The sequence below is a fragment of the Aotus nancymaae genome, unplaced genomic scaffold, assembly GCF_030222135.1.
Source record: "Aotus nancymaae isolate 86718 unplaced genomic scaffold, 86718_ANA_hifiasm-v0.15.2.pri h1tg000053l, whole genome shotgun sequence".
Classification (NCBI taxonomy): domain Eukaryota; kingdom Metazoa; phylum Chordata; class Mammalia; order Primates; family Aotidae; genus Aotus; species Aotus nancymaae.
The window spans coordinates 18561227-18574681 of record NW_026988467.1 but is presented as its reverse complement, the minus strand read 5'-3'; the positions used below and the strand labels follow the sequence as shown (position 1 = coordinate 18574681).

General features: G+C 55.8%; 1 protein-coding gene across 1 annotated transcript in view; it reads left to right on the top strand.

Moving 5' to 3' along the window:
• The window catches only part of HSPG2 (heparan sulfate proteoglycan 2), a 113150-nt gene that overhangs the window by 86884 nt on the left and 12811 nt on the right, over window positions 1-13455 (top strand). The window contains exons 60-76 of the mRNA XM_012440030.3: window positions 194-329; window positions 447-598; window positions 778-916; window positions 2095-2246; window positions 2439-2586; window positions 4303-4454; window positions 5173-5314; window positions 5627-5778; window positions 6166-6307; window positions 6424-6558; window positions 6878-7012; window positions 7267-7448; window positions 8400-8595; window positions 8868-9047; window positions 9357-9617; window positions 11117-11321; window positions 12787-12884. Of these exons, the coding sequence (XP_012295453.2) occupies window positions 194-329; window positions 447-598; window positions 778-916; window positions 2095-2246; window positions 2439-2586; window positions 4303-4454; window positions 5173-5314; window positions 5627-5778; window positions 6166-6307; window positions 6424-6558; window positions 6878-7012; window positions 7267-7448; window positions 8400-8595; window positions 8868-9047; window positions 9357-9617; window positions 11117-11321; window positions 12787-12884 (2707 nt within the window). The remainder of the gene's footprint in view (window positions 1-193; window positions 330-446; window positions 599-777; window positions 917-2094; window positions 2247-2438; window positions 2587-4302; window positions 4455-5172; window positions 5315-5626; window positions 5779-6165; window positions 6308-6423; window positions 6559-6877; window positions 7013-7266; window positions 7449-8399; window positions 8596-8867; window positions 9048-9356; window positions 9618-11116; window positions 11322-12786; window positions 12885-13455) is intronic.

Here is a 13455-nt window from a genome sequence, read left to right as displayed (position 1 = left end):
AAAGGCTAGATATCCACCCCAGCCCAGAGACAGACCACAGCCATGCTGGGAGTCTCAGGAAGGCCACAAAGGAGGCAAGGCAGGGAGGCTCCCAGAGTCCAGGAGGCAGCGGCAGCAGTGCCCGAGACGTGGACTTGCTGCCCACACCTGCCCTCACCTCCTGCCCACACCTGCTGCCACCTGCTTCCTGCAGATCATGGGTTCCCGGCTGCGAATCCCTCAGGTGACTCCGGCAGACTCGGGCGAGTACGTGTGTCACGTCAGTAACGGTGCTGGCTCCCAGGAGACCTCACTCATTGTCACCATCCAGGGCAGCGGCTCCTCTCATGGTGAGAGCACAGAGGGCAGGGGGTCCAGGCAAGCGGTGCAGGGGGGTGGCAGAGAGGTTCCCAGTGCCAGCACTGTGACCTCACTCTGACTGCGCGGTCCCCGCCCCCTGCCCCCAGTGCCCAGCGTCTCCCCACCAATCAGGATCGAGTCCTCTTCCCCCACGGTGGTGGAAGGGCAGACCTTGGACCTGAACTGCGTGGTCGCCAGGCAGCCCCAGGCTGTCATCACATGGTACAAGCGTGGGGGCAGCCTTCCCTCCCGACACCAGGTACAGAGTGGAGCCACGGCAGCAGGGGTGGAACCCTGGTCTCCCGGGGTGGGCAGAGCAGGCTCCCTCTCGCACGGACTGGGCCTGGGTCAACAGGCTGACCAGGAAGGCCTAAGCCAGCTGGTAACCCCAGGGTCCCTCCACTCCCTCTCCCTCTCCTCCCCCACCTGCCCATCCAGGCCCATGGCTCCCACCTGCGGTTGCACCAGATGTCTGTGGCTGACTCGGGCGAGTACGTGTGCCGGGCCAACAACAACATCGATGCCCTGGAGGCCTCCATTGTGATCTCGGTCTCCCCTAGCGCCGGCAGCCCCTCTGGTGAGTCTGCCCAGGAAACGGACAAGGGATTCAGGCAACAGTGTTCCCTGGGGAGAAGGCACTTCTGGATCAGAGTCCTCAGACCTGGTCAGGCAAGGGCCAGCGGAAAGACACCTGGGCTCAAAGGCCAGGTGCCATGGCTCACGCCTGTAATCCCAACACTTTGGGAGGCCAAGGTGGGCAGATCACTTGAGCCTAGGAGCCCTGGGCAACATGGCAAAAACCCATCTCTACTAAAAATACAAAAATTAGTCGGGCATTGTTAACTGTAGTCCCAGCTACTTAGGAGGCTGAAGTGGGAGGATCGCTTGAGCCATGGAGGTTGAGGCTGCAAGTGAGCTGTGATTTTGCCACTGTACTCCAGCCTGGGCAACAGGAGTGAGACACCCTCTCAAAAAAAACAAAATAAAACAAAAAACCCTGTGTTCAAATCCTGCTTGTACCACTAAGGGACTTAGAGAGTTACCTTCCCCTCTCAGCGTCAGTTTCCACCAGTGAAATGAGGGCACTGACCTTTCCAACCTCTCAGAAATGCACCGTTCAATACAGTGGCTATGGCGACCTCATTTCTAACATTTCAAGTTCTCAGTAGCCACATGTGGCTTGCAGCCACTGTCTTGGCCTGTGCAGATAAAAAACATTTCCATCGTGGCAGGAAGTGTATAAATTTTGTGAGGATTAAGTGAGTTCATGCACGTAAAGTGCTTAGAGCAGTGTCTGGCACACCATAAGTGCTTCATAAGTATTATTATTATTATTTTGAGAGGAAGTCTCACTCTGTCACCCAGGCTGGAGTGCAGTGGCACGATCTCCACTTATTCCAACTTCCACCTCCCTGGTTCAAGCAATTCCAGGGAGTCTCAGCCTGTCTCAGCCTCCCAAGTAGCTGGGACTACAGGCGCACGCCACCATGCCTGGCTAATTTTTGTATTTTTAGCAGAGATGGGGTTTCACCATATTGGTCAGGCTGGTCTCGAACTCCTGACCTCAGGTGATCCACCCACCTCGGCCTCCCAAAGTGCTGGGATTACAGGCGTGAGCCACGGTGCTCGGCCAAGTGTTAACTATTATTATTATTAGTCCAAGGGGGTGGGATTTTCTACGGCAGAGAGTCTCACCCAACCCTGTTCCCAAATCTAATGACAGCTGAACTGACTCACTGCTCTTTATTCCCCTAGCCCCTGGCAGTTCCATGCCCATCAGAATTGAGTCATCATCCTCACATGTGGCTGAAGGGCAGACCCTGGATTTGAACTGCGTGGTCCCTGGGCAGGCCCATGCCCAGGTCACTTGGCACAAGCGTGGGGGCAGCCTCCCCAGTCACCATCAGGTATGCGGCCAGCAGGAAATAGTGGGAGGGCCTCTGGATGTTGGGGCCCTGGCTAGCTTTGCCAGGAGGGAGACCTGGGAGCCCCCATGGGGTTCAGTGCCCACCTGGGTCAAAGGTTAGACCCTGGCCCCAGGCTTTCAACAATTCCAGACTGGCACCTGACTCTATTCCTCTGTCCTGTCCCCTCTTCAGGCCCACGACTCACGGCTACGGCTCTACCGGGTGTCCCCGGCTGACTCAGGCGAATATGTGTGCCGGGTGATGGGCAGCTCTGGCCCCCTGGAGGCCTCAGTCCTGGTCACCATCGAAGCCTCTGGCTCAAGTGCTGTCCACGTCCCCGGTGAGGGTCCCTGCAGTGGGACTGGGAGGCTGGAGAAGGGAGGAAGGGACAGAGACCATTGGGCGGAACTGGGAGAAGGAGACACTTCCTGGCACTTGGCGAGAACTGGCCCTCTGATTCCAGACTTCACCTCCCATCATTCCCATGGTCCCAGGACCGAGGAGCCGGCTCAAGTGGAGTGGCTTCTGTCCCTCTCTGTGGGCTGCGAGCACAGGCTTTGTAGCCTGGCATCTGTGCATGAGTCCCAGCTCCTCTGGCCACACTTGGAGATGTTGCCCAAGGGCCCTCAGCTTTCTGCATGTCACTGTCACTGTCTGTAAAGAAGGGGTAGTAGTGTCTTGTACGCTACTATCTAATTATAGAGTTCCCCAAATCCCGGGACTGCACCTCTGCGAGTATTGGAGGGTGATTTAAACATTTTTATTAGGGCTGGGTGCGGTAGCTCACACCTGTAATCCCAGCACTTTGGGAGGCCGAGGAGGGTGGATTGCCTGAGTTTATGAGTTCAAGGATGTGGCGGCATGCCTTTAGTCCTAGCTACTCAGGAGGCTGAAGCACAAGAATCCCTTGAACCTGGGAGATGGAGGTTGCAGTGAGCCAAGATCGCGCCACTGGACTCCAGCCTGGGCGACAGAGTGAGACTCTGCCTCCAATCAATCAATCAATAAATAAACATCTTTATTAGTACTAGTGGCATATAAGGGACAAACACATCAGGCCTGTCCTTAGTTCTTGGAAATCTTTGCCTATGATGGAGCTAAGTAGTTAAGGTTATTTTTTTTTTAAGTTAATCAGTTGAGGCCGGGCACGGTGGCTCACACATATAATCCCAACACTTTGGGAGGCCGAGGCAGGCGGATCACCTGAGGACGGGAGTTCAAGACCAGCCTGACCAACATGGAGACACCCGTCTCTACTAAAAATACAAAATTAGCTGAGTGTAGTGGCACATACCTGTAATCCCAGCCACTTGGGAGGCTGAGGCAGAAGAATTGCTTGAACCCAGGAGGAGGAGGTTGCAGTGAGCCAAGACCACGCCATTGCACTCCAGCCTGGGCAACAAGAGCGAAACTCCATTTCAAAAAAATAAAAATAAAAGTGATTCAGTTGAAAGGAAGATGTACAGTAATTAACAGCACAGGGGCATACGCTATTGCAGAAATCATGATAATAGGACGTGAATTGCTCAGTAGTAAACATGATCAAGCACATCTTACGTGCTGAGCCCTGCCGTATTCACATATACTAGTTCATTTCATTTTCACAACAGCCCTTTGAGATAGATAGCATTGTTCTCTCCATTTTACAGATGGGGAAACTGAGATTCAGAGAGGTGAAGTTGTTTTGCAAAGGTCATACCACTAATCAATGGCAGAGCTGGAATTTGAACCCAGGGAGTCTGGCCCCAGAGTCTGGGTTCTTAGCCACATTCTATCCGAGTTTGCCAAACATGAGTGGTCTGTGTGGAGGTGTCGAGACCTAAGCCCCGGCCCCACTGGTGCTGGGAGCATGGGAGGAAGAGGAGATGCTGGGGCCATTGCCTGGGGGCAGAGCTGGAGAATGAGAAGTGCCTACAGCTGCTCCAGGCCTCGATGGAATGGGAAGGGAAAGAACCCATGCTCCAAATGGCCTCTGGTTCGAACATCTGGGTGCCTGGGGAAGGGTTCAGGGCATCAGGGTGGGCATCCCAGCTCACTGACCTCTCCCGTGCCCCAGCCCGAGGTGGAGCCCCACCCATCCGAATCGAGACCTCCTCCTCCCAAGTGGCGGAAGGGCAGACCCTGGATCTGAAGTGCGTGGTGCCCGGGCAGGCCCACGCCCAGGTCACATGGCACAAGCGTGGGGGAAACCTCCCTGCCCGGCACCAGGTAAGTGCGCTGGAGAAGGATGCATGCCTCCTCCATACCCGCAGTGGTCCTCCAATCCAGCCCTGAAGGGAAAGTGGCTCCAGCAACAAGGGATTGGGGGGAATGGCAGCAGTAGATCACTGGAGGCAGGAGGCTGAGAGTGAGCTAGGCACGGCAGGGCCACCACCAGCCCCACAGTACACTGGTGCAAAATAAAAACCTCTGGCCAGGCGTCGTGGCTCACACCTGTAATCCCAGCATTTTGGGAGGCCAAGGCAGGTGGATCATTTGAGGTCAGGAGTTCAAAACCAGCTTGATCAACATGGCAAAACCCCGTCTCTACCAAAAATACAAAAATTAGCCAGGCTTGGTGGCACATGCCTGTAATGCCAGCTACTTGGGAGGCTGAGGCAGGAGAATCACTTGAACCCAGGAGCAGAGGTTGCAGTGAACCGAGATTCCACCACTGCACTCCAGCCTGGGTGAAAGAGCAATTCACTGTCTCAGAAAAAAGAAAAGAAAAAGACATCTCTTACTCAAGGCTCTTGACTTCTTCCTACCGGATAAAAAAAATTATCATAATAAACATGGCCTCCACAATGCCGACTGTCAAAGGGGTCGCCTCCGACAGGGTGCACCTACATACCCATGCACGGCAGTCCTGGGGCGCAGGTCCCAGAGGCCTGGGCATCTGAAGACTCCCAGCTCACCCTCCCCACTCTCACCCCGCCTTGGCCAGGTCCACGGCCCGCTGCTGAGGCTGAACCAGGTGTCCCCAGCCGACTCTGGCGAGTACTCATGCCAAGTGACTGGAAGCTCAGGCACCCTGGAGGCATCTGTCCTGGTCACAATTGAGCCCTCCAGCCCAAGCCCCATTCCTGGTAAGTGACAAGAAATAGTGGGTGATGCCCGTGCATAAGCATGGGGCCCCTTCCCGGCCCTGCTCCTCTCCTCTCTCCCAACCCAGGTGTTCCCAAGTCTGAAGATGGTCCTGTCCCCTCAACCAGGGGGTCCCCATCCCTGGGTCTCAAGAGGACACCTGAGTCCCCAGGGAAAGGAGACCCTTTTTGGGTCATGTCAGCTACTCTCAAGCTACTACACCCCCAGGACCAACTGGAGTTGGCCTTCAGTGCCCCCCAGCCCCTGCCTTCATCCGCAGAACTTGGCCTCTCACCCACCCCCTGTGCCCACAGCCCCAGGACTGGCCCAGCCCACCTACATTGAGGCCTCCTCTTCACACGTGACTGAAGGGCAGACCCTGGATCTGAACTGCGTGGTGCCTGGGCAGGCCCATGCCCAGGTCACATGGTACAAGCGCGGGGGCAGCCTCCCTGCCCGGCACCAGGTACAGGGGCCAGGAGGGGAGGATTCCAGGGCAGGCAAGGTTAGACCTGCAGTTGACCTCTGCACCCAAACCTCATGCAAACGCCAGCCGGCTTGGGGACCCCAGGGGATAAAACGCTTTTGGGGGACGAGTTCTCCAGCCTTCGAATCAGGAGACCTGGGTTTTTCTCTTGGCTCTGCAGCTGAATCCTTTCCTGATCCTCAGTGTCCCCCACTGTAAAGTTAGCGGATTGGACTTCCAGGATTCTGTGAATGAAGCTTCCACCAGCCCTACCAGCTGGGGCCCGAAGCTCCTGACATAACTCTTGGGTACCGGCACAGTTGGGCTTGGGGACATTCCTTGTCCCAGGGACTTTGGCCTTATAACCATTCGCTCCGTGCTCTGCAGACCCATGGCTCCCAGCTGCGGCTCCACCACGTCTCCCCTGCCGACTCGGGCGAGTATGTGTGCCGCGTGGCCGGTGGCCCAGGCCCTGAGCAAGAAGCCTCCTTCATGGTCACCGTCCCATCCAGCGAGGGGTCTTCCTACCGTGAGTATGGCAGATGCCATGGGCAAGGGGGGAAGGGGAGGGCCCTGAAGCGGAGCCTCCCCAGGCCGAAGCAGCCCACCCCTGCTGAGCCCGGCCCTCTGCCCCTCTGGCCCCAGGCCTCAGGAGCCCGGTCATCTCCATCGACCCGCCCAGCAGCACCGTGCACCAGGGCCAGGATGCCAGCTTCAAGTGCCTCATCCACGATGGGGCAGCCCCCATCAGCCTCGAGTGGAAGACCCGGAAGCTGGAGGGTGAGCCAGGCCGGTGGGTGGGTGGGCAAATGGGGGCAGGCGGGGTGCAGTCATCCCCACTGTGTGAGGGTGGGGCAGAAGTCTGGACTCCTTACATTCACGGTGTGGCCAGTAAGGCCCTTCCTGTCTCTGTATGGCAAGGGTGCTGGACGCAGGAGTTTCCAAGGCCTTTGTTACCTTCTGCTCTCTGGGACTCCATGAGCTGGACACACCCAGGCCGGAGGGGTGGGGGCCGTGGGCCCTGGGGCACAGGCTGGCAGCACCAAAACATGAGAAGGACCAGGTCAGTCCTCTCTCACCCTCCCCATCAACTTCACAGACAACGTCCACATCAGTCCCAATGGCTCCATCATCACCATCGTGGGCACCCGGCCCAGCAACCACGGACCCTATCGCTGCGTGGCCTCCAATGCCTACGGCGTGGCCCAGAGTGTGGTGAACCTCAGCGTGCACGGTGAGGGGACGTCAACCCTGTGGGGCCCTGCCCTCCTGTTTCCAGCCCTGATTCTCAGCTCAGACCCTCCACGTTTAAATCCTCCCTCCACCACTGACTCTGTCTTGGGCACTCTCCCTCTCTGAGCCTCAGTTTCCACCTCAGTGCAGTGGAGAGACAGGTGCCCACCCAGCAGTTACTGAGCTGGAGGCCATGGCCGTGTGGGTGACCCGCAGAGCCCTGCCTGTGGTCAGTGCTGTCATTCCTCCGGACAGGGCCCCCGACAGTGTCCGTGCTCCCTGAGGGCCCTGTGTGGGTGAAAGAGGGAAAGGCTGTCACCCTGGAGTGTGTCAGTGCTGGGGAGCCCCGCTCCTCTGCTCGTTGGACCCGGATTGGCACCCCTGTCAAGTTGGAGCAACGGACGTATGGGCTTGTGGACAGCCATGCGATGCTGCAGGTGAGGCCAGGGCTGGTGCCTCTCCGGGTCTGAGGCCCAGTCCAGGGCCCAGCCTTGAGCAGGTGCTTGGAGGAGATACTAGCAGATGGCAAGTTGTGATGAGTGGATGGAGAGAGGAAGGGAGGAAAGGATGGGATGGGTGGATGGCGAATAGACTGGAAGATGAGGGGAAGAGAGAAGGAAGGTGGGAGAAGGAAGAAAGAATGAGTGGAAGGATGGGAGGGTGGGTCAAAGGCCAAGTACATGGATGGACTAATGGGGTGTCATGAGGGTGAGCCCTCAAGCAGCCAGATGGGACAAAACCAAGGACAGGGCCAGGCATGGTGGCACATACCTGTCATCCCAGAACTTTGGGAGGCCAAGGCAGGAAGATTGCTTGAGCCCAAGAGTTCGAGACCAGCCTGGGAGGCCAAGGCAGGCAGATCACCTGAGGTCAGGGGTTCAAGACCAGCCTGGCCAACATGGTGAAACCCTGTCTCTACTAAAAATACAAAATTAGCCAGGTGTAGCGGCACACACCTGTAGTCCCAGCTACTCAGGAGGCTGAGGCAGAAGAATCGCTTGAAATCGGGAGCAGGAGGCTGCAATGAGCTGAGATTACCCGCTGCACTCCAGCCTGGGCAAGACAGAGCGAGACTCCATCTCAAAATAAATTAATTAATTTATTAAAATAAAATAAAAACTTAGCCAGGTATAGCAGCACATACCTGTAGTCCCAGCTATTCAGGAGGCTGAGGCGAGAGGACTGCTTGAGCATGGGAGGCAGAGGTTGCAATGAGCCAGGATGGTGCCACTGCACTCCAACCTAGGCAGCAGAGTAAGACCCTGTCTCAAAAAATGAATAAATACCAAGGCAGGGTAGAGGAAATAGGGAAAGCCAAGCCAGAGCTGGGGCTGACATCAAAGTCCCCACTCAGTCCCCACATAACCAGCCTCCTTGCTTTCTCCCAGATTTCATCCGTGAAGCCATCAGATGCAGGCACTTACGTGTGCCTTGCTCAGAACGCACTGGGCACAGCACAGAAGCAGGTGGAGGTGATCGTGGACACCGGTACTGTGGCCCCAGGGACCCCTCAGGTCCAAGCAGAAGAAGCTGAGCTGACTGTGGAGGCCGGACACACAGCCACGTTGCGCTGCTCAGCCACAGGTGTGGCCAGGGGCTGTCACACAGGTCTGACAGGGCAGGGATGCCCTGGGGTCTGAATTGTAGACCCGTGAGATCTAGAGATGATGTCGTGTCCAGGGCTAGGGAGTGTGGGGACACTGTGTTGCCAGCATCACTCAGTGTTGGCTGAGGAACCCACTTAGGAGTCCTCAGAGAGGGACACGATCACCCAGGGCCCTTCCTCACCACGGCCACCCTCCTCGTGTCCCTGAGACAGCCCAGTGATTTCTGTCATCTTCCACTCTACTCCACAGGCAGCCCAGTGCCCACCATCCACTGGTCCAAGCTGCGCTCCCCACTACCCTGGCAGCACCGGCTGGAAGGTGACACACTGATCATCCCCCGGGTAGCCCAACAGGACTCGGGCCAGTACATCTGCAATGCCACTAGCCCTGCCGGGCACGCTGAGGCCAACATCATCCTGCACGTGGAGAGTAAGGCCTCATCCCGTCTTTGTCTGCACCAAATGAAGATCTGAGCCCCCTGACTAGGCTCCACCCCACATAGAACCCCAGAAACTCCATCCAGAGGATGGATGTTGAGACCCCAGAGGTCTCCAGGCACCACAGGGCCCCAGAGCCGTCTCTTGCCTGACATCCACACCCCCTCCTGGGACCTTGGCTTTTCTTATCCCCAGTCCTCTGGGATCACCATTCAGCTTCTCTGGACACCTGAATCCAATGACCTGCTGCCATTTTTACCTCTGCCCTCCCCCACCCTGACCTCTGTGTCCCCCCACCCAGGCCCACCATATGCCACTACGGTCCCAGAGCATGCCTCGGTGCAGGCAGGGGAGACGGTACAGCTCCAGTGCCTGGCTCACGGGACACCCCCGCTCACCTTCCAGTGGAGCCGTGTGGGCGGCAGCCTTCCTGGGAGGGCGACTGCCAGGAACGAGCTGCTGCACTTTGAGTCTGCAGCCCCTGAGGACTCAGGCCGCTACCGCTGCCGGGTCACCAACAAGGTGGGCTCCACCGAGGCCTTTGCCCAGCTGCTCATCCAAGGTAAGCAGCCCTGGCTCAGGGTGGAAGGGGGCCCCTTTCCTCCTGGCCCTTCAATGACCCAGCTAGGCAGACTCAGGGTGGGAGGGCCTCCCTTCACAACCCCACCCGAATGCCCTTCTCTCCCCTGCTCTCCAAGCCCGGAGGCAGGCTTGCCTCCTCCAGGAAGCCCCTCCATCACGTGTGCTCAGCTCCTCTAGCTCTCCTTTGGCACAGCCCTGGCACTGCCACAGGAAACCATTCTGTGTACATAAGCACCCAGCCTGCCTCTCCTGCCAGGCAGTGAGATCGCTCAGGGCAGGGCCTGGACCCAGGCATCTCAGCAGCCCTGGGCTTACCTGAGGGTGACAAGGCCCAGGATGGGCTGGGCAAATGCTTGACAGGGACAACAGTGAATGAGTGACAGGAGCGCCCACCCCCAGCACGCCCAGGGCCTCAGTGGGTCTTCAGAGAGCCCAGCATTTCCATGGCCTCCTACATCAGTGATCCAAAAGTTTGGGGCTTTTGGACCCCCGACTCTCAAAGTAGCCTAGCATGTAACCTGCTGGTCCAAGGCCCAGACAGTGGACTCAGACCTGGGTTCGAAGCACAGCTTGGCCATTTGCTGGCTGTGCAGCCTTAGCCAAGTCACTGGACCTTTTTGAGCCTCAGTTTCTTTCTTTTTCTTTTTTTTTGAGACAGAATCTCACTCTGTCACCCAGGCTGGAGTGCAGTGGCACGATCTTGGCTCACTGCAACCTCTGTCTCCCGGCTTCAAGTGATTCTCATGCCTCAGCCTCCCAGTAGCTGGGACTACAGGCATGCACCACCATGCTTGGCTAGTTTATGTGTTTTTAGTAGAGAAAGGGTGTCACCATTTTGGCCAGGCTGGTCTTGAACTTCTGACCTCAAGTGATCCACCCACCTCAGCCTCCCAAAGTGCTGGGATTATGGGCATGAGCCACTGCACCCAGCCTGAGCCACAGTTTCTTTATCTGTAAAGCGAAGAGAGCAATGCCGACCACGTAGGCTGAGTTGGAAAGTACACACATGTAAACACAGATGTAAAACTGTAGCTCACAGTAGGCACTTAGTGAATGGGGACAACATGCATCTGCCCCCACCTGCCATCTGTCCCCTGCACATGTAGGTGTCTTCACCATGGCCAAGGCCCTGGATTCTCTTATTTAAACTGCAGGCAGAATAGGCTTTGCTGTCCTTCCTTAAAATGTCTGAGTCCCTCCCTTCTTGTTGTGGCCTGCCCTCCCCACCCAAAAGCGAGGAGCTGTGGAAACAGAGCCCAGCACTCCACAGCCCCATCCGTGTTGATGGAATAGTGGCATGAGTGTGCACAGGAATGAATCTGCCACTTCATGAACGGTCTTTTTTCCCTGGTCAGAGAGGCTATCAGGAGAAGAACATTCCTGGAATGTTGGGCTGGGGGTTTCCTGGGTCCCTGGAAGGGCATCAGGGGCATCATACACACAGGTACCTGCAGAACCTTGTATGTGTCCCTCCTGCAGGCCCCCCCGGCTCTCTCCCTGCCACCTCCATCCCAGCAGGGTCCACGCCCACCGTGCAGGTCACGCCTCAGCTAGAGACCAAGAGCATTGGGGCCAGCGTTGAGTTCCACTGTGCTGTGCCCAACGACCGGGGTACCCAGCTCCGTTGGTTCAAGGAAGGGGGTCAGCTGCCTCCGGGCCACAGCGTGCAGGATGGGGTGCTCCGGTGAGTGGGGTCGGAGCAGGACTGGACTTGGGCAACACAGCCCAAGGCTCACAGTGGGCAGAGTTAAAGCACCTGCCCCAGCGGGCGCAGCAGGAAGCACTGTCCTTGGACACATCACTTGACCTCTCTGAGCCTCAGTTTTCTCAGCTGTATAATGGGTTACGTAAGACTGAAATGAGGGCCAGGTGTGGTGGTATGGTGGCTCACACCTGTAATCCCAGCACTTTGGGAGGCCGAGGCGGGCAGATCACATGAGGTCAGGAGTTTGAGACCACCCTGGCCACCATGGTGAAACCCCATCTCTACTAAAAATACAAAAAATTAGCTGGGTATGGTGGCGCATGCCTGTAATCCCAGCTACTCAGGAAGCTGAGGTATCAGAATTGCTTGAACCCAGGGGCAGAGGTTGCAGTGAGCCGAGATCGCACCACTGCACTCTAGCCTGGGCAACAAGAGCAAAAGTCCATCTCAAAAAAAAAAAAAAAACACTGGGCCGGGTGCAGTGGCTCATGCCTGTAATCTCAGCACTTTGGGAGGCCGAGGAAGGTGGATCACCTGAGGTTAAGAGTTTGAGACAGCCTGGCCAACATGGTGAAACCCCATCTCTACTAAAAATACAAAAAATTAGCTGGGTGTGGTGGCAGGTGCCTGTAATCTCAGCTACTCAGGAGGCTGAGGCATGGGAATTGCTTGAACCCAGGGGCAGAGCAGTGAGCTGAGATCGCACCACTGCATTCTAGCCTGGTTGACAGAGTGAGACTCTGTCTCAAAAAAAAAAAAAAAAAAAGGCTGAAATGAGATTATCTAAAGCACAGCAGTTGGTGCTTGGAAGGCCTTCAGTAAACAGTGACCCATTCATATTTATTATTAGTGGAGGAAAGAAAACAGGCCCTAGGGCCAGAAATATACAAATGACCCCAGATCTCAGCTTGACTACTTGATAACTGTGTGATCTTGAGCTCTAGACCATAATGTCTTTGTCTAAAATGGGTGTGGTGCCCCCCAAACTGCTTGCCTACCTCTAGTAGTTAATGAGAAACTCGAAGTCCACACAGGATGCTGTTCTGTATCAGTTTTTAACTCCCACACAATTGCAAAGCATTCTTTTTTTTTTTTTTTTTTTTTTTTGAGACTGAGTCACTCAGGCCTGGAGTGCAGTGGCTTGATCTTGGCTCACTGCAACCTCGGCCTCCTGGGTTCAAGCAATTCTCATGCCTCAGTCTCTAGAGTATCTGGGATTCCAGGCGTGTGCCACCACGCCCTGCTAATTTTTGTATTTTTAGTAGAGACAGTATTTCACCATGTTGACCAGGCTCGTGTCAAACTCCTGACCTCAAGTGATCCACCTGCCTCAGCCTCCCAAAGTGCTGGGATTATAGGCATGAGCCACTGCACTGGGCCCAATTACAAAGCATTCTATCAATTGTTTTCAACTCCCTGATGTCTTCTTATTTTTTCTTTATAGAATCCAGAACTTGGACCAGAGCTGCCAAGGGACATATGTTTGCCAGGCTCATGGACCTTGGGGACAGGCCCAGGCCAGTGCCCAGCTGGTTGTTCAAGGTAGGAGGGTGGCTTCAGGCCTCTGCTAAGAGCAGGGAACAGAGATGAGAAGGGGAGAGAGGCACAGGGCCCAGACCCTCTTCCCCAGGAATCCCCCTAAGCCTGTGAGAATAAAGAGAATTATTCAATTTTGCCTTGCTTGTGTCTAGCATAGCATAAAAGGAGCTTGATAAATATTTCAAGGGAGGGAAGAAGGATATGGGTGGAGTGTGTGAGTGCTCAGATGAGCCGATGAAGAATGAGTCAGTGTTAACCAGGCATGGTGGAGCACACCTGTAGTCCCAGCTACCCAGGAGGCTAAGTTGGGAGGATTGGTTGAGTGCATGAGTTCTAAGCTGCAGTGAGCCATGACCACACCTGTGAAGATGCTGTCTCTTAAAAAAAAAGAAAGAAAGAAAGAAACAAAAGAATAAGAGGACACATGAGTGAGTAACTACATAGACCTGACAAGTGAGTGTGTTTGTAAGTGAATGCATGAAAAAGTGAATGAGGAATGAATGAATGCTGGAGCTTCATTGCTCACCTCTCCTAGGGCAGTGTATGGCCTCCCTCGGGCCAGGCCTTCAGTGAC